This window comes from Heptranchias perlo, chromosome 2, assembly GCF_035084215.1.
Source record: "Heptranchias perlo isolate sHepPer1 chromosome 2, sHepPer1.hap1, whole genome shotgun sequence".
Lineage (NCBI taxonomy): Eukaryota > Metazoa > Chordata > Chondrichthyes > Hexanchiformes > Hexanchidae > Heptranchias > Heptranchias perlo.
In genome coordinates, this window is record NC_090326.1 from 148,695,744 (window position 1) to 148,717,307 (window position 21,564).

A 21,564-nucleotide genomic window follows, 5' to 3' on the forward strand; every position below is an offset into this window, starting at 1 on the left:
CCAGGGAAATTGCTGCTCACCGAAGTGCAATACGAAGATCATACTTTTAAAAATCTAATAGCCAAATCAAACAATCATTGCACATAAAAATGCAACTTTATACTACACTTTTTAAAAATCTAAAAAGAAAAACTATTGGAGAAAAATACCACATCTTTATTCAACCTATAATGGATGGTTTGAACTATCTTTATAAAAAGATTGTAGACAAGTACACACAAGGCTCTCCAGAATTTTTGTTCATGTGGCCACATTTGCTTTTACAAAAGACTTGGAATTTTAAACTCCAGAAAATGATTAATTTCTGCTCCAGCAGATTCTTCTTGCTCCAACAAACTCATTTAAATTCCCTAATCTATTTTCAATGGAATATCCTCCTTGATATTTTCATGTGGGTTTCAATACAGCCACAAGTTTGGTGACTATAAATATAAAAATTCGATTGCACACAGAACCTGGCTGTAATATTTGTTTATGTGGGCTCCTTTGAACAGAACGTATATTACAAAAGCATTGGAAAAACCAGCATTTTCTATAAAGATAGAAATATAATTTGTTATAAATTGTAATCTGAACCACACCAGTATTGAAAGTGATGTGGTGCAAGGCAGACAGGTATACAGGATAGTGATGTGGTAAAAATTCACCACCTGGTGGTTGTTTCTACAAGTGCAGAAACTTATAAAGTTTTCTTTTGAATGCAGCAGCATGAAGTGTCACCTGTTTTACAACATAAAAAGTCTTACAAGTCGAAATACTGAATCAGGTGTTTGCTGGGCAGCGAGCTGCAAGATTCTCCAATTCGTGTTGGTATACTGTGCATGACATTTAAAATTTCAGTATGGTATCTTTAGTTTGTAAAGCCTTTTCAGCTATGTCCACACGTTCTTTAAGCAAATTAGCTTGTTCTGAAGTGCCCATACTGGAGGCATTCTTCAATAAGAAATGCGTAATGAAGAGTTTCAGGCCTTCCCGCAACATTGCCAGCTTCGGAATTCCGGATATCCTGTAATGACAGAATACAAGGACCTTTTGAAGAACCTCATTTCATCTCATATAATAATGGTTACAAAGATAACAAATCATAACGTCAAAAAGCATTGTCATCTGGATGTTGCAGCTTTACTATATGATTATTTCACCTCGTGGGCAGAAGTCTGAATTCAGAACGAACAGAAGAAATAAACCTTTTATAAACTTCGTAATTGTTGAAGGGGACCTTTAGTGCAAGGATAAATCCTTGGAATAACATGCAATTAACCTGAGTTGAAGTCACAGTTAGTTGTCCGCAAATCTGAAATTTGTAGTTTTAAGTTGAAGATTTAAAAGTCACTGTAACGTTGAATTATGCGGGTTGATTAGGCTAATGTCTGGAGAGAATCTCTTACAAAATGGTCTTGTTGAAAATCTGTTTATCTTATCCTACTTTGATATCGAAGGTGTCTAATTGTTTTAGCAAATTTCAGTCTAACCTGAAATATTTCTGTAAGTACATTTTGCCCATTGTCACCAATGATCTGGAATAGATGCACTGCTGATAGCAACCTTACCGCTGCACTGGCTGATATCAGCTAAGCAAGCACAGAGTGAGGATCAATCCTGGGACTTCCTGGTCTGTATTACTTAGAACTTTAGCAGGCAGTCCCTTTTCCCATTAGGCCACGCAGGCAGACAATTCAAACTCTTATACCACAATAATTTACTGATTCTAATGATGGATTCAGTCTATCACCATTCTCTCAAATTATGAATTAAGAAACACAATGAAGTTAAGTGTTGAAATAAACATGCAGGTGCTGAAGTTATTTACATTTAATGACATTCAAACCTAAAGCAAGGCACAAAGTTACGTTTTAGGCATATTGACTGTGGACTATAAGGAGGCTACTCCATTTTAAAATCAATTGACATGGTTGACTACTTTTATGGCATTGTTTAACATTTATATATGAATTATATATCAATAGAAATAATAAAAGTTAATACAAAACTTTACCGTTGAAATATTGTTATTAATTCTTCTGGTTCTGTGTCCACAAGTAGTTTATGGAGAACCTGGCGCAGGAACCTGACTTTAGGTTTATCCAGTTCACTGAACTCAATCATCTGCAATATCGAAACAGGAATATAAGGTACACAGATTGCTTTCAGTAGAAAAATAGGAGTGGGCCATTCAGCCCCTCGAGCCTGTTCTGCCATTCAATTAGATCATGGCTGATCTGCATCTCAACTCCATATCCGCTCATGCCCTAACCCAACAAAAATCTATCGATCTGGATTTTGAAAATTTCTATTGACCCAGCATCTGCAGCCTTTTGGGGGAGTGAGTTCCAGATTTCCACCATCCTTTGTGTGAAAACATGTTTCCTGATTTAACTCCTAAATGGCCTAGTTCTAATTTTAAGATTATGTCCTCTTTTTCTGGAAACCCCCACTAGAGAAAATAATTTCTCTGTATTTACCCTATCAAATCCCTTTATCATTTTAAACACCTCGATTCGATCACCCCTCGAATTTCTCAACTCAAGGGAATACGAGCTACGTGTATGCAACCTGGCCTCATAATTTAACCCTTTAAGTCCTGGTATAATTCTGGCGAATGTGCACTGTATCCCTTCCAGGGCCAGTATATCTTTCCTGAGATTCAGTGCCCAAAACTGAACTCAATTTGGGCTGTAACCAAGGCTCTGTACAATTGAAGCCCCAGTTCTTCACTTTTGCATTCCAACCCCCCTTGAGCTAACAGTCAGCATTCCATTAATTTTTGTACCTGTGCACTAGGTTTTAGTGACTATAAGGAGGGTACTCCATTTTAAAATCTATTGACACCTAAATCCCTTTGCTCCGCCACAGCTCCCAGTTTCTCAGTTTAAAAAAAAATTCTGATTTGTCTTTCTCAGATCCGAAGTGGTTGACCTCATACCTCGCCACAGTTTTTGCCCGCTCATTTAGTCTATGTCCCTTTGTAACTTCCCCCGCACATCCATTTCACATGACTTACTGTGCCTCCTAACAGTGTCATCTTCAAACTTGGATATACAACTCTCTATTCCTTCATCCAAGGCACTAATATATATATATATATATATATGGTGAAAAAGCTGAGGCCCCAGTACAGTTCCCTGTACTTGTCACATCCCATCAATCAGAGAATGAACCCTTAATCCCTACTCTGTCTCCTACCACCGAACCAATTACCAATCCATGTTACAAGGTTATCTCCAATTTTGTGCGCTTTTATTTTTGCTAATAAGCTCTTGTGCGGACTGTTCGCAAATGCCACAATCTCCTCCTATCCACCATGAGCGTCACCTCAAAAATTAAACTCGATTAGTCAGGCATGACCTATTCTTCACAAATCCATGCTGAATCTCTGATCAGCTGATACTTGTCCAAGTGCGCGGTAACGGTCTCTGATGATAAATTCCAGTAACTTCCCCACAATTGATGTCAGACAGGTGTGCGGATACACAGTGTGAACTGAGAGTTTGGTACGTGTGGGAGTTTAAGGGTTAATCTCTTTAGAATCTAGTGCATATTGCTTTCAACTGTTTAAGTTCAATTGCTATTAACTGTTTAAGTTCAATTTTAAAGTTTAAATTTTTAAGTTTCTGTCAGGCTTCAGCAGAGAGAGCTGCTGTAGCAAGTTAATTGGTTAGCTAGATTAAACTGATACTTGAAGGTGGGGCAGGCCTGACTCATCTGAGTCTCAAACTGTAGAAATACAGGGGCCTGTCAGTGCGAACAGCACAGTGTGAACTGAGAGTTTGGTACGTGTGGGAGTTCGGTGAAGTGGGGGAACGAGGTGCTGCTTTGCCTTGCTTTTCCTAACTTTTTCCCCAGAGCATCAGTGGACCTGAGAGTAGAAGACTGAGATTGGGGAATAAAAGCAGCAGCAGAACTGCAACAAGAGACAACTACTGTGCAACGTCACAGGTGAGGCAGGAGAGTCCGAGAGGTGAGCACAGTATAAAAGGAGACACCAAGAGCGGGAGGAAAGTCAGAGTCTAAGGCAAGTCATGGCAGCACAGCTCGCATGATATGCTCCTCCTGCACTATGTGGGAAGTCATGGACATTACCAGGGTCCCTGGCGACCATGTGTGCAGGAAGTGTGTCCAGCTGCAGCTACTGGCTAACCGTCTCTCGGAGCTGGAGCTGCAGGTGGACTCACTGTGGAGCATCCGCGACGCTGAGACTATCGTGGATAGCACGTTCAGTGAGGTGGTCACACTGCAGGTAAAGATTACGCAGGCAGAAAGGAAATGGGTGACCGCCAGGCAGAGTAAAAGGACTAGGCAGGTAGAGCAGGAGTCCCCTGGGGCCATCTCCTTCTCAAACAGATATTCTGCTTTTAGATACTGTTGGGGGAGATGGCTTATCAGGGGAAAGCAGCAAGAGCCAGGTTCGGGGCACCACGGGTGGCTCTGCTGCACAGGAGGGGAGGAAGAGGAGTGGCAGGGCTATAGTGATAGGGGATTCGATTGTAAGGGGAACAGATAGGTGTTTCTGCAGCCGCAAACGTGACTCCAGGATGGTATGTTGCCTCCCTGGTGCTAGGGTCAAGGATGTCACGGAGCGGCTGCAGGGCATTCTGGAGGGGGAGGGTGAACAGCCAGTAGTCGTGGTCCATATTGGTACCAACAACATAGGTAAAAAAAGGGATGAGGTCCTGAAAGGCGAATTTAAGGAGTTAGGAGATAAATTAAAAAGCAGGACTTCAAAGGTAGTGATCTCAGGATTACTACCGGTGCCACGTGCTAGTGAGTATAGGAACAGGAGAATAGACAGGATGAATGCGTGGCTGCAGGGATGGTGTAGGAGGGAGGGATTTAGATTCCTGGGACATTGGGACCGGTTCTGGGGAAGGTGGGACCTGTACAAGCGTGACGGGTTACACCCGAGCAGGATGTCCTCGCGGGGGTGTTTGCTAGTGCTGTTGGGGAAGGTTTAAACTAGAGTGGCAGGGGGATGGGAACCTGAGCGGGGAGTCAGAAGGGAATAAAGTTGAGAGCAGCAAGAGAGGGGAAGACCCAGGGGAAATCTACAATACAAATAGTACGAACAGTTGTTCAAGAACAAGTGAAAGGGAAAAGCGTAGAGCAGCGGAAAGAAAGTGTACTTTAGGCATGACGGATAAAATAAAAACTAGAAGGTGTAAGGCGATTAACCCAGCATCAAAGCTGTGGCAGGGGGTTGGGAACCTGAGCAGGGAGACAGAGGAAAGCGTGTCAGGAAGGGACAGAAGGTATGGAGTAAAAGGTAAAGTGTTTAAAAAAGGAAAAAGCAGGAACTAAGTGTCACAAAACATATTTGAAAGTTCTTTATCTGAATGCACGTTGCATTCGTAACAAAATGGACGAGTTAACGGCACAAATAACTACGTATGGGTATGATCTTGTGGCCATTACAGAAACATGACTGCAGGGTGACAACGACTGGGAATTAAATATGCCAGGGTATTTAACAATCAGGAAGGACAGGCAGGAAGGAAAGGGAGGTGGGGTGGCTATGTTAATAAATGAAGGAATCACTGTAATACAGAGAAATGATATTGGGACAAAGGATCAGGATAATGAAACAGTTTGGGTAGAGATAAGGAATAATAAGGGGAAAAAAACACGAGTGGGCGTAGTATATAGGCCTCCTAATAGTTGCAACTCTGCTGGAAGAAGTATTAATCAGGAAATAGTCGGGGCATGTAATAAGGGAACAGCTATAATTATGGGGGATTTTAACTATCATATTAACTGGAGAAATCAAATTGGGCAGGGCAGCCTTGAGGAAGAGTTTATTGAGTGTATTAGGGATGGATTTCTTGAGCAGTATGTAACTGATCCTACAAGGGGGCAAGCAACCTTGGACCTGGTCCTGTGTAATGAGCCAGGATTAATTAATAATGTCCTAGTTAAGGATCCTCTTGGAATGAGTGACCATAACATGGTTACAACATTCCATATCCAATTCGAGGGTGAGAAGGTTGGTTCTCAAACAAGCGTACTGAGCTTGAATAAAGGAGACTATGGTGGTATGAGAGCGGAATTGATTAAAGTGGACTGGGAAAATAGATTAAAGGGTAAGACGGTACATGAGCAGTGGTGTTCATTCAAGGAGTTATTTTACAACTTTCAAAAAAAATATATTCCACTGAGGAAAAAAGGGTGTAAACGAAATGACAGCCATCCGTGGCTAAGTAAAGAAATTAATGACAGTATCCGACTAAAAACAAGGACATATAAGGCAGCCAAACTTAGTGGGAGGATAGAAGATTGGGAAGTCTTCAAAAGACAGCAAAAAGTAACTAAAGGATTGATTAAGAAAGGGAAGATAGATTATGAAAATAAATTAGCAAAAAATATAAAAACAGATAGCAAGAGATTCTATAGTTATATAAAAAGAAAAAGGGTGGCTAAGGCAAACGTAGGTCCTTTAGAGGATGAGACCGGGAAATTAATGGTGGGAAACATGGAAATGGCAAAAATGCTGAACAAATATTTTGTTTCAGTCTTTACGGTAGAGGACACTAAGAATATCCCAACACTGGACAAACAGGGGGCTCTGGGGGGGGGGGGAGGAGCTAAATACGATTAAAATCAATAAAGAATTGGTACTCAGAAAAATAATGGGACTCAAGGCGGATAAATCCCCAGGACCTGATGGCTTACATCCGAGGGTCTTGAGGGAAGCAGCAGTAGGGATTGTGGATGCTTTGGTAATAATTTTCCAAAATTCTCTGGACTCGGCAAAGGTCCCGGCAGATTGGAAAAGTGCTAATGTAACACCGTTATTTAAAAAGGGTAGTCGGCAGAAGGCTGGAAATTATAGACCAGTTAGCCTAACATCTGTGGTGGGTAAAATTTTGGAATCTATTATTAAGGAGACAGTAGCGGAACATTTGGATAAACATAATTTAATAGGACAAAGTCAGCATGGCTTTACGAAGGGGAAGTCATGTCTGACAAATTTGCTTGAGTTCTTTGAGGACATAACGTACAGGGTGGATAAAGGGGAACCAGTGGACGTAGTGTATTTAGACTTCCAGAAGGCATTCGACAAGGTGCCACATAAAAGATTATTGCTCAAGATAAAGAATCACGGGATTGGGGGTAATATTCTGGCATGGGTGGAGGATTGGTTATCAAACAGGAAGCAGAGAGTTGGGATAAATGGTTCATTCTCGGACTGGCAACCAGTGGCCAGTGGTGTTCCGCAGGGGTCGGTGCTGGGTCCCCAACTCTTTACAATCTATATTAACGATTTGGAGGAGGGGACCGAGTGTAATGTATCAAAGCTTGCAGATGATACAAAGATGGGAGGAAAAGTGGAGAGTGAGGAGGACATAAAAAACCTACAAGGGGATATAGACAGGCTGGGTGAGTGGGCGGAGATTTGGCAGATGCAATACAATATTGGAAAATGTGAGGTTATGCACTTTGGCAGGAAAAATCAGAGAGCAAGTTATTATCTTAATGGCGAGAAACTGGAAAGTACTGCAGTACAAAGGGATCTGGGGGTCCCAGTGCAAGAAAATCAAAAAGTTAGTATGCAGGTGCAGCAGGTGATCAAGAAGGCCAACGGAATGTTGGCTTTTATTGCAAGGGGGATAGAATATAAAAACAGGGAGGTATTGCTGCAGTTATATAAGGTATTGGTGAGACCGCACCTGGAATACTGCATACAGTTTTGGTCTCCATACTTAAGAAAAGACATACTTGCTCTCGAGGCAGTACAAAGAAGGTTCACTCGGTTAATCCCGGGGATGAGGGGGCGGACATATGAGGAGAGGTTGAGTAGATTGGGACTCGACTCATTGGAGTTCAGAAGAATGAGAGGCGATCTTATTGAAACATATAAGATTGTGAAGGGGCTTGATCGGGTGGATGCGGTAAAGATGTTCCCAAGGATGGGTGAAACTAGAACTAGGGGGCATAATCTTAGAATAAGGGGCTGCTCTTTCAAAACTGAGATGAGGAGAAACTTCTTCACTCAGAGGGTAGTCGGTCTGTGGAATTTGCTGCCCCAGGAAGCTGTGGAAGCTACATCATTAAATAAATTTAAAACAGAAATCGACAGTTTCCTAGAAGTAAAGGGAATTAGGGGTTACGGGGAGCGGGCAGGAAATTGGACATGAATTTAGATTTGAGGTTAGGATCAGATCAGCCATGATCTTATTGAATGGCGGAGCAGGCTCGAGGGGCCGATTGGCCTACTCCTGCTCCTATTTCTTATGTTCTTATGTTATGTTCTTATGTACTTAGTTTTTCTCTTCCTCCCTTCTTAAATAACGGAGTAACATTTGCAAGTTTCCAATTCAATGGTACAATTCCTGAATCTAGAGAGCTTTGAAAAATTATGACTATTGAATCCGAAATTTCCGTACCCATTTGTTTTAATACCCTGGGGTGAAAACCATCTGGTCCTGGTGACTTGTCTGCCTTGAGTCCCATTGTTTTCTCTATTACCATATAAAAAACACCTTATATTAAAATCAATAAGTTCCTCCCCTTGATTTATTTTTAGGTTCCCTTGTATTTTGTCCTCTTCCTCTGCTGTGAAAACAGATACAAGTACTCATTGAACAAATTGGCCATTTCCTATTATCCTTTATAATCTCACCTGCATCTGTCTATAATGGGAGCACATTATATAACACAGGAATTGCTAGACGAAAAATGACTAAGGCCCATCTAGTTTGGCTTCTACCATCCTGATAGATGCATGATAAAAACTTTTGCTGTTAGCTTTAATATTCCTTGCAAGTTTTTTTTCATATTCCCTTTTATGCACCTCATAACTTTCTTTGTATCCCGTTGCTGCTTTTCATAGCATTTTCAGTCTGCTGGATTTCCACTTTTCCTTGCGTTTGTGTAAGCCTTTTCTATTACCTTATTTGTTGACCATGGTTGCCTAACTACACAAATGGAGCCTTTGCATTGATGTACTTTTTTTTTCATAGCAAATACTTATTTGAATACTTCCCACTGTCTGTCTGTAGGTTTACCTATTAACAGTTCAGCCCAGTTTACTGAAGTCAATTCATTTCTCATCCCTTCAAAGTTTGCCTTACTTAAATTTCAAATCTTGGTTTGTGACTCTCCCTTCTCCCTCTCAAACCGAATATTAAATTCAATTGGATTATGGTCACCATTTGCAAGATGCTCCTTAACACCAGACTGTTAACTAATTCTGGTTCATTACTCATCACTAAGTCCAATTTGGCCTTATCCCTTGTTGGTTCTAAAACCTATTGTTCTGGATAACTGTTCTGAACACATTCTAGAAATTCACTGCATTTACTACTTTACATGGTTTGTTATGACTTGTCCACCAGATAATAGATATGGTCTTGACATCAATGGATCAGTAGTGCCTGCTCTATCCACTTACCAACTTGAGAATGCAAATTCTGTATCAAAACTGGGCTACATAAGACATCTGGTAAATTGGGAGACTCAAGTCGAAGTGCTTACATTTTAATTGCTTCTCTGACTGGCTATACAAACTGATCACAGCATGTGTTCAAAATGTGTTAATTGTATTTCTTCAAAAATCAATGTAGAAAAACGTCCCATAATAATTCTGCTCCTGACCTCTTAATATATGGGACAGTCATCAGCCACTGACAAATGAGTTCTGTTGCACTTTTTTTCCAATTTTAAAATCATCTCCCTATATTCTGCTTTTAGGACCTCAGGGGATGAGGTCCTAAAAGCAGAATATAGGGAGTTAGGAGGTAAATTAAAAAATAGGACCTCAAAGGTAGTAATCTCAGGATTGCTGCCAGTGCCACGTGCTAGTCAGAGTAGAAATAGGAGGATATTTCAAATGAATACGTGGCTAGAGGAATGGTGCAAGGGGGAGGGATTCAAATTCCTGGGACACTGGAAACGGTTCTGGGGGAGGTGGGACCAGTACAAACCGGACGGTCTGCACCTGGGCAGGGCCGGGACCGCTGTCCTAGGAGGAGTGTTTGCTAGTGCTGTTGGGGAGGGTTTAAACTAAAGTGGCAGGGGGTTGGGAACCTGAGCAGGGAGAGAGAGGAAAGCGTAACAGGAAGGGACAGAAGGTATGGAGTAATAGGTAAAGTGCTAAAAAAGGAAAAAGCAGGAACTAAGCGTCACAAAACAGATTTGAAAGTTCTTTATCTGAATGCACGTAGCATTCGTAATAAAATGGACGAGTTAACGGCACAAATAACTACGTATGGGTATGATCTTGTGGCCATTACAGAAACATGGCTGCAGGGTGACAACGACTGGGAATTAAATATGCCAGGGTATTTAACAATCAGGAAGGACAGGCAGGAAGGAAGGGGAGGTGGGGTGGCTATGTTAATAAAGGAAGGAATCACTGTAATACAGATAAATGATATTGGGACAAAGCATCAAGATAATGAAACAGTTTGGGTGGAGATAAGGAATAATAAGGGAAAAAAAACATTAGTGGGCGTAGTATATAGGCCTCCTAATAGTTGCAACTCTGCTGGAAGAAGTATTAATCAGGAGATAGTCGGGGCATGTAATAAGGGAACAGCCATAATTATGGGGGATTTTAATTATCATATTAACTGGAGAAATCAAATTGGGCAGAGCAGCCTTGAGGACGAGTTCATTGAGTGCATCAGGGATGGATTTCTTGAGCAGTATGTAACTGATCCTACAAGGGGGCAGGCAACCTTGGACCTGGTCCTGTGTAATGAGTCAGGATTAATTAATAATGTCCTAGTTAAGGATCCCCTTGGAACGAGCGACCACAACATGGTTGAATTCCATATCCAATTAGAGGGTGAGAAGGTTGATTCTCAAACAAGCGTACTGAGCTTGAATAAAGGAGACTATGATGGTATGAGAGCGGAATTGATTAAAGTGGACTGGGAAAATAGATTAAAGGGTAAGACGGTACATGAGCAGTGGTGTTCATTTAGGGAGTTATTTTACAACTTTCAAAATAAATATATTCCACTGAGGAAAAAAGGGTGTAAAAGAAATGACAGCCATCCGTGGCTAAGTAAAGAAATCAAGGATAGTATCCGACTAAAAACAAGGACATATAAGGTAGCCAAACTTAGTGGGAGGATAGAAGATTGGGAATTCTTCAAAAGACAGCAAAAAGTAACTAAAGGATTGATTAAGAAAGGGAAGTTAGATTATGAAAAGAAATTAGCAAAAAATATAAAAACAGATAGCAAGAGTTTCTATAGTTATATAAAAAGAAAAAGGGTGGCTAAGGCAAACGTAGGTCCCTTAGAGGATGAGACCGGGAAATTAATGGTGGGAAACATGGAGATGGCAAAAATGCTGAACAAATATTTTGTTTCAGTCTTCACAGTAGAGGACACTAAGAATATCCCAACACTGGACAAACAGGGGACTCTCGGGGGGGAGGAGCTAAATACGATTAAAATCACTCAGGAGATGGTACTCAGTAAAATAATGGGACTCAAGGCGGATAAATCCCCTGGACCTGATGGCTTCCATTCTAGGGTCTTGAGGGAAGTGGCAGTAGGGATTGTGGATGCTTTGGTGATAGTTTTCCAAAATTCCCTGGACTCAGGAGAGGTCCCGGCAGATTGGAAAACTGCTAATGTAACACCGTTATTTAAAAAGGGTAGTAGGCAGAAGGCTGGAAATTATAGGCCAGTTAGCTTAACATCTGTGGTGGGTAAAATTTTGGAGTCTATTATTAAGGAGACAGTAACGGAACATTTAGATAAGCATAATTTAATAGGACAAAGTCAGCATGGCTTTATGAAGGGGAAGTCATGTCTGACAAATTTGCTTGAGTTCTTCGAGGATATAACGTATAGGGTGGATAAAGGGGAACCAGTGGACGTAGTGTATTTAGACTTCCAGAAGGCATTCGACAAGGTGCCACATAAAAGATTATTACTTAAGATAAAAAATCACGGGATTGGGGGTAATATTCTGGCATGGGTGGAGGATTGGTTATCGAACAGGAAGCAGAGAGTTGGGATAAATGGTTCATTTTCGGACTGGCAACCAGTAACCAGTGGTGTTCCACAGGGGTCGGTGCTGGGTCCCCAACTCTTTACAATCTATATTAACGATTTGGAGGAGGGGACCGAGTGCAACATATCAAAATTTGCAGATGATACAAAGATGGGAGGGAAAGTAGAGAGTGAGGAGGACATAAAAAACCTGCAAGGGGATATAGACAGGCTGGGTGAGTGGGCGGAGATTTGGCAGATGCAATATAATATTGGAAAATGTGAGGTTATGCACTTTGGCAGGAAAAATCAGAGAGCAAGTTATTTTCTTAATGGTGAGAGACTGGAAAGTACTGCAGTACAAAGGGATCTGGGGGTCCTGGTGCAAGAAAATCAAAAAGTTGGTATGCAGGTGCAGCAGGTGATCAAGAAAGCCAACGGAATGTTGGCTTTTATTGCTAGGGGGATAGAATATAAAAACAAGGAGGTATTGCTGCAGTTATATAAGGTATTGGTGAGACCGCACCTGGAATACTGCATACAGTTTTGGTCTCCATACTTAAGAAAAGACATACTTGCTCTCGAGGCAGTACAAAGAAGGTTCACTCGGTTAATCCCGGGGATGAGGGGGCGGACATATGAGGAGAGGTTGAGTAGATTGGGACTCTACTCATTGGAGTTCAGAAGAATGAGAGGCGATCTTATTGAAACATATAAGATTGTGAAGGGTCTTGATCGGGTGGATGCAGTAAGGATGTTCCCAAAGATGGGTGAAACTAGAACTAGGGGGCATAATCTTAGAATAAGGGGCTGCTCTTTCAAAACTGAGATGAGGAGAAACTTCTTCACTCAGAGGGTGGTAGGTCTGTGGAATTTGCTGCCCCAGGAAGCTGTGGAAGCTACATCATTAGATAAATTTAAAACAGAAATAGACAGTTTCCTAGAAGTAAAGGGAATTAGGGGTTATGGGGAGCGGGCAGGAAATTGGACATGAAGCTGAGTTCGGATCGGTCAATGCCCTGTGGGTGGCGGAGAGGGCCCAGGGGCTATGTGGCCGGGTCCTGCTCCGACTTCTTGTGTTCTTTAGATTTGTGGTTGGGATCAGATCAGCCATGATCTTATTGAATGGCGGAGCAGGCTCGAGGGGCCGATTGGCCTACTCCTGCTCCAATTTCTTATGTTCTTATGTTCTCAGAGCACAGCTAATATTTTTGGTAATGTCAATGCCCCAATAAACTGACTCAAGTTGCACTGGATTAAGTTGCTTAGTGAAATCCAAATTCTTCCATTACAAATGATAGATAAGATGACGTAATTATTTTGTTGATGTTCAGTGATGGAACTGAACAGCAATGTAGACCTGGCCTGGGATAAGCAGCTGCTGTGAACGATATGGTCAAGCAGGAAATTAGTGCAGCCTGGTGCTTGGTACAGGAAGGAATATCCATTTGGATTTTGGGCAGGGGGAGGGGGGCGGGGGGGCTGCTGGCAAGTGAAGAGAAAGAGATAAGAAAATCTACAGACTGGTGTGGCGACCTCCTGCTGCTGAAGAGGTTTATACAGCAGTACTTTTTGGAACAATGCAAATTACACTTTTTCAATGGATACTTTTATACTTGGGATGGTTTTAAAAGAGGTGGCTACAGAGGTCGTGGATGCATTGGTTTTGATCTTCCAAAATTCCCTAGATTCGAGAATGGTCCCCATGGATTAGAAGGTAGCCAATGTGACCCCGCTATTCAAGAAAGGAGGGAGAGAGAAAATAGGGAACCAGAGGCCAGTTCGCCTGTCACTAGTAGTAGGGAAAATGCTAGAATCTATTCTTAAGGACATAGTAACAGAGCGCTTAGAAAATCGTAATATGATTAGGCAGAATCAAGACTTTTTATGAAAGGGAAATCATGTTTGACAAATTTATTAGTTTTTCTAGGATGGAACTAGCAGGGCAGGTAAGGGGGAACCAGTGGATGTAGTATATTTGGATTTTCAAAAGGCTTTCAATAAGGTGCCACACAAGAGGTTGTTACACAAGGTTAGGGCGCATGGGGTTGAGGATAATATATTAGCATGGATGGAGGATTGGTTAATGGACAGAAAACAGAGTGTAGGGATAAACTGGTCATTTTCAGGTTGGCAGATTCTAACCAGTGGAGTGCTGCAGGGATCGGTGCTTGGGCCTCAATTATTTATAATCTATATCAATGACTTAGATGAAGGGACCGAGTGTAATGTATCCAAGTTTGCTGACGATACAAAGCTAGGTGGTAAAGTAAGCTGTGAGGAGGATGCAAAGTGTCTGCGAAGGGATATTGACAGGTAAAGCGAGTGGGCAAGATGGTGGCTGATGGAGTACAATGTGGGGGAATGTGAGGCTATTCACTTTGGTAGGAAGAATAGAAAAACAGAATATTTTTTAAATGGTGAGAAGCTATTAAATGTTGGTGTTCAGAAGGATTTTGGTCTACACGAAACACAAAGTTAACATGCAGGTACAGCAAGCAATTAGGAAGGCAAATGGTATGTTGGTCTTTATTGCAAAGGGGGGTGGAGTACAAGAGTGAGGAAGTCTTGCTGCAATTGTACAGGACTTTGGTGAGACCACACCTGGAGTACTTTGTGCAGTTTTGGTCTCCTTACCTAAGGAAGTATATACTTGCCTTAGAAGCAGTGCACATAGAAAATAGGAGCAGGAGGCGGCCATTTGGCCCTTCGAGCCTGCTCCGCCATTCAATATGATCATGGCTTATCCTCTATCTCAATACCATATTCCCGCTCTCTCCCCATACCCCTTGATGCCTTTTGTGTCTAGAAATCTATCTAGCTCCTTCTTAAATATATTCAGTGACTTGGCCTCCATAGCCTTCTGTGGCAGAGAATTCCACAGGTTCACCACCCTCTGAGTGAAGAAATTTCTCCTCATCTCAGTCCTAAATGTCCTATCCTGTATCCTGAGACTGTGACCCCTTGTTCTGGACGGACCCCCCAGCCAGGCGAAACATCCTCCCTGCATCCAGTCTGTCCAGCCCTGTCAGAATTTTATATGTTTCAATGAGATCCCCTCTCATTCTTCTAAACTCGAGTGAATTCAGGCCGAGTCATCCCAATTTCTCCTCATAGGACAGTCCTGCCATCCGGGAATCAGTCTGGTGAACCTTCGCTGCACTCCCTCTATGGCAAGTATATCCTTTCCTAGGTAAGGAGACCAAAACTGCATACAATACTCCAGATGTGGTCTCACCAAGGCCCTCTATAACTGCAGTAAGACATCCTTGCTCCTGTGCTCAAAACCTCTTGCTATGAAGGCCAACATACCATTTGCTTTCTTTACTGCTTGCTGCACCTGCATGTTTGCTTTCAGTGACTGGTGTACAAGGACATCCAGGTCCCTTTGTACATCAACATTCCCCAATCTATCACCACTTAAATAATACTCTGCCTTTCTGTTTTTCCTTCCGAAGTGGATAACTTCACATTTATCCACATTATACTGCATCTACCATGTATTTGCCCACTCACTCAACTTGTCTAAATCACCTTGAAGTCTCTTTGCATCCTCCTCACACCTCACGATCCCACCTAGTTTTGTGTTGTCAGCAAATTTGGAAATATGACATTTGGCAACAAAGGTTCACTAGGTTGATTCCTGGGATGAGATGGTTGCCCTATGAGGAAAGATTGAGTAGATTGGGTTTGTACTCTCTGGGGTTTAGAAGAATGAGAGGTGATCTCATTGAAACATATAAGATTCTAAGAGGGCTTGACAGGGCAGATGGAGAGAGGAAGTTTCCCCTGACTGGAGAGTCTAGAACTAGGGGACATAGCTTCAGGATAAGGGGTCGGACATTTAGGACTGAGATGAGGAGGAATTTCTTTACTCAGAGGGTCGTAAATATTTGGAATTCTCTACCCCAGAGGGCTGTGGATGCTCAGTGGCTGAGTATATTCAAGATTGAGATCGAAAGATTTTTTGGCTCTAAGGGAATCGAGGGATATCAGGAGGGAAAGTGGAATTGAGATTGAGGATCAGCCATGATCTTATTGAATGGCAGAGCAGGCTCGTGGGGCCGTATGGCCCACTCCTGTTCCTATTTCTTTTGTTCTTATGCAGCAAAGCAATAACTGAACCACACTGCCAGTGACACTAAATCCAAGCAACAAAGAAATCCCATGATCGGCAATTGCTGCCTCGGGAAAGTTGGAGCTTAGACTCCAGATTCTGGCTCTTGTGCATTCCTTACTTCCTTCACTCCATGACTGGTGGCCGTGCCTTCAGCCGTCTCCGCCCTAAGCATCAGATTTCTCTCCTTAAAACTCTCCAACTCTCTCCCTCCCCTTTCAAGACCCTTTGGTCAGTGTCCATTTTTGTCTGATTACACTTCTGTGAAGGAGGTTGGGACATTTTTCTATGTTAAATGCACTATATAAATGCAAGCTATTGTCAACCAAGATTGGGATTTGAATCTGGAGCTCCTATTTGTGCAATACTGCGCTTAACAGTCTTGTGTTCACAGGACAAAATACATATAAAGTTCCTGGAAACCATTTCTCAAAATCATCTCTCAGTTCAACTCCATTTTGGATTCAGAATTACCGAACTGAGTGATTCCTATACACTGTAGACGGCCATAACTGTTTGAAGATTGTAGCTGTAATACTGCTACCCAAATATATTACGTGATTGATCTATGAGTAAACCTGTAGTAAGGGATTAATAGTAGCCTTGCCAGGCCACTTTGCTCCTACTTCTGCTCCAGTCACAACATTTCTAAATAGGAATAGAATCTACCTGACTGCAGCTCCTCTCAGCATGCTAAAACAATCAAAAAATACTGCACTCAGTTTTATTTTCAACCAAATGGTGAGTGGTTCCTTGGTTAAAGCATCAGCTGTGATTATTACTTTTTTTTTTCTCCCCTCACCAATTTCTTGCTGGTGTATGGTTCCACAGATGGCTGGCTGCCCACCAACTCACCCAAGCGAGCATTATTCATGCATGAACCTTGATAGTGAGTATGAGTTTGCAGGGTTGTATTGGCAGGCTACTTGATGCTTGGAATCATCACAACCAAGCCATATTGAGTTCTCACCCAACATCAACTCGTGCACGTGCACTTCCAGTAGCGAGTTACTGGCTAGCATTCAGGAGTGGACTCCTTGGTCAATTTTTCCCTTCTAACCCAGGAAGGCAACCAAAGTGTCCTTATTGTTATTCAGTTGAGATCAGCTAACATAGCACAAGCCAGGAATCAAACTTAGAAGATGTGCTGACATTTGTGGCTCAATAACTGACCGGATAAAATCATTAAGTTATCATAGCAATCCCAAGACTGTGACTTCCGTGGCACAGAAGAGAGAGGCTAGTATTAGCTTGTCCTATTTTCTTTGCCACATCAACCATGTTTCTTTTCCTGTTACAAAAGGTCATATGTTTTGAGAAGCTTTTCAAATGGGCGGCTCTACAGTATAAATGAGAGATTAGTCATTCTGATGTTAATGTCATCAGCTCAAGCAATCTGGCATCGTGCTACATCTCTAGTGGTTTTATGATTTACTTATGAAATAAAGACTCCCTGATTATCCTTTCACACACATCAGATGTTGATTCATTATTTTCCCTTCCACATCTTCCTGATAAGAAAACTCCATTTACGCTTTACACTCTGTGCTAAGTCACCATCATTTGCTCTCTCACTTCTGTGTAAACTTGGTTCATACTTTTCCAGGAAGAAAAATATGTAAGATTTGCATAAAAAATTCTCTTCTGCAGCAGATCTCTTGGTAACAAGGCTATATATAAAAGTTTTATGCAAGGAACTCTCCAATACTCTCTCTGAGGAAGGCTTTCTGTTGGAAAATACAGCAATATTTTTTCCTGCATATAATGCTGTACGCAGTTAGCAAGGGCTCAATAACCTACCTGAGTGACCTAATGACACTTGGGTATGAAAGTAAGGAAGACGTCAAATCTGAACTGAATATCTTGTACAGTAAGGGAATATGTTTGGAAGAGTAATGATTTTATATTCAGAAAGCACTCACCTTAAATATGGACAGAGACACCACTTTCCTGCCGAGAAGGTGAACGAGGAGATGAACCAAGTTTGTGGTTGCCATATTTGTCATGCTCTTCAATTCTCGGAAGCGATCCCACATGCTGAATTGGAAAGTCATCTATTTAGGGTTGAAGGATCAAAAGAGAAATCTGAAAAATATCTATAGTGCTTAATGAACCTAAACACCCTTATAGATCTGATGTGGAGATGCCGGTGATGGACTGGGATGGACAAATGTAAGGAATCTTACAACACCAGGTTATAGTCCAACAGTTTTATTTGAAGGCTTTCTCCTTCGTCAGGTGAGGCTTTCTCCTTCCTCACCTGACGAAGGAGAAAGCCTCCGAAAGCTTGTGATTTTCAAATAAAACTGTTGGACTATAACCTGGTGTTGTAAGATTCCTTACCCTTATAGATCAGCACGATTGAGAATACAGTTCTCTGACTAGATAGTTTTAGTCTGTTAATCCAGTTCAACAGAACAAACCCTCCCACTTTCAGATGAACAGGTTATAGAGTGCATTCCATCTTTTGCTAATAAAATCTTTCTAAATTTTCAGTTACCAAATTTGTAGTAACCTGGTTACACAAATTGCATTCAAAAATTTCCAGGCTCTAAAATGACAGTGGTAAGAAAGAGTTTTTGGAATATGCTATTCCATGATTGGCACCTGACTGAAAGGGTGGAAATATCCTTGAAGTCATCTAAAGGTTTGCATGCACGGATCCTGTTGAAGGTTAAGTCCAGATTGGAATCCAGGACCCTTTTTAAATGCTGCAGCACACCTTGAGCATCTGTGTTCCCACTATACAGAATTTCTTTGGTGGGAGTCAGGAGAGCACTGGTAAAGTTAGTTCTTCACATAAAATGACTCAATGACATTTTGTTACACCTTTGCTCTCCAGTGCCATTGAAATCTAAACAAAATATTTTGTACTTATATACATTGAAAAAGCTGAGAAAGAAGGGAACTCTCTGAAGTGTTCTCAGTGGTATTGAGCAGCACTTAAATAAGCAAATAATCCAAATTTCCCATGTTAAGATGGAATGAAAACAATTTACCGTGGGGCTACCTGCTAGCGTGGAAAATTCTAATTTCATGTACTGCCAGTGAGTACTCACTGAAGAGTCCCAGTCTAGAATCATTAAAAATTTAGGACACAGGAGGCCATTCGGCCCATCACGTCCGCGCCAGCTGAAAATGAGCCATCCAGCCTAATCCCACTTTCCAGCACTTGGTCCGTAGCCTTGCAGGTCACGGCACTTCAGGTGCACATCCAGGTACTTTTATTAAAATGAGTTGAGGGTTTCTGCCTCCACCACCCTTTCAGGCAGTGAGTTCCAGACCCCCACCACCCTCTGGATGAAAATATTTTTCCTCAGCTCCCTGCTAATCCTTCCACCAATCACTTTAAATCTCTGCCCCCTGGTTACTGACCTCTCTGCTAAGGGAAATAGGTCCTTCTTATCCACTCTAACTAGGCCCCTCATTTTGTACACCTCAAATAAATCAACGCTCAGCCTCTTCTGTTCCAAAGAGAACAACCCCAGCCTATCCAATCTTTCCTCATAGCTAAAATTCTCCAGCCCTGGCAACATCCTCAGAAATCTCCTCTGTACTCTCTCCAGTGCAATTACATCCTTCCTGTAATGTAGTTACCAGAAATGTACACAGTATTCAAGCTGTGGCCTAACTAGTGTTTTATACAGTTCCAGCATAACCTCCCTGCTCTTATATTCTATGCCTTGGCTAATAAAGGAAAGTATTCCATATGCCTTCTTAACCACCTTATCTACCTGTCCTGCTACCTTCAGGGATCTGTGGACGTACATTCCAAGGTCCCTCACTTCCTCCACACCTTTCAGTATCCTCCCATTTATTGTGTACTTTCTTTTGTGAAGGCAGACGCAAAGTATTCATTAAGAACCACACCAACATCTTCCATCTCCACTTATAGGTTACCTTTTTGGTCTCTAATCGGCCCTACTCTTTCCTTAGCTATTCTCTTGCTCTTAATGTATTTATTAAACATTTTTGGGTTTTCTTTGATTTTACCGGCTAGTATTTTTCGTACCCTCTCTTTGCTTTCCTAATTTCCTTTTTAACTTCATCCCTGCACTTTCTATACTCCTCTAGGCTTTCTGTAGTATTGAGTTCTCGGTGTGTGACATCTGCTTTCCTTTTCTATCTTATCTTGCCCTGTATGCTCCTTGACATCCAGGGGGCTCTGGATTTGGCAGCCCCACCCTTTTTCTTTGTGGGAACATGTTTACTCTGCACCCCTTGAATTTTCCCCTTGAATGCTTCCCACTGCTCTGACATTGGTTTACCTTCAAGTAGCTGTTTCCAGTCCACTTTTACTAAATCACTTCTTAGCTTAGTAAAATTGGCCTTTCACCAATTGAGAACTTTAACTCCTGTTCTATCTTTGTCCTACTCAACAATTTCAATGTGCAGATTCTGTACTGCCAAAATATTTTGGTTGGATTTGGATGACACTTTCTAGACTAAACACTGTCATTTAGAATAAAGAACTGCTCTTAATTTTATCATGCAGCCCACCGAGGTATCATGCCAGTTTTGAGAGTGATCACAATAGATATTTACACTGTTATATCAGGTTGCACTGTATTTAATAGTAAAATTAATCCTTTTACTACCATTTAATTTGGTGAGATTATCATCAACTGAGGAAAGGGAAGGTATTGCCTCCACCATGGTGGAAAATGGAGATCCCAACCTCAAATAATTCTCAATTAGAGGGAACTATAATTCTTTTGTGGTTGTGCATGTTGTCTTCATTGGAATCCGGTTTGAGAGGAAAAGAATGGAGGCAAGCTTAATTCCATTGAAGTGATGCCTAGTGTTACATCGAGTTACTCCACAACTATTACCTCTTAATAAAACAATTTTAAGTACATTATTACATTGTTAGGATTATTAAAGCCTTTCAGTCAACTCATCTTAAAATCAACATCACAAAATATCCATTAGCTTAAATTATTAGAGGAAATGTGAAATGGCATCTTTACAACACAGCTAAGTGCCAATATCTTGATATGTTAAACAGAGGTAAAATGCAATTTAACTTGCAGTAAATAATGTAACTTGGTGTATAATGGAAGGTTTTTCTTGCTGACATCGCTTAAACTGTTAACATGTAAGCATTTAGCTCTCAAGGCCAGCTTTAAGGACAGACATAATGCTCACAGGGATAAAACAAATATTGCACGCAGTCATGTTTGTCTTCAGCGGAAGAAACTTCTCAGGTAAGTGCATTCTAATTCACTTGTAAACTTGTACGGCTGAATGAATAGAAGCAATCCGCTAACATAAATCAGCATAAGAAACAAATATAAAAACAGTACTATTAAGAAACATCAGTTGGCACTTCAGGGCTAGAAGCAGCTAGCTACCGTCCCAACTATCACGGTGAATAAAAATGGCACTCCTCTTGTTCTTAAAACTTCCAATGTTCATACTTATCCCTATAAACTTTAATCTGTGCCTGATCAGATTTTTAAAAAAATCCAGCCCTTATTTGAAGAAGTTAATTGGCACTGC

At 41.5% G+C, this 21,564-nt stretch overlaps 1 protein-coding gene across 1 annotated transcript in view; it reads right to left on the reverse strand.

Moving 5' to 3' along the window:
• Window positions 1-528: 528 nt before the first annotated feature.
• Window positions 529-21,564, reverse strand: part of nom1 (nucleolar protein with MIF4G domain 1) — an 85,861-nt gene continuing 64,825 nt past the window's right edge. Inside the window, exons 9-11 of the mRNA XM_068008228.1 lie at window positions 17,985-18,116; window positions 1,997-2,106; window positions 529-1,006 (exon numbers count right to left, since the gene is read on the reverse strand). Coding sequence (XP_067864329.1) covers window positions 829-1,006; window positions 1,997-2,106; window positions 17,985-18,116 — 420 coding nt within the window. The 3' untranslated portion in view covers window positions 529-828. The remainder of the gene's footprint in view (window positions 1,007-1,996; window positions 2,107-17,984; window positions 18,117-21,564) is intronic.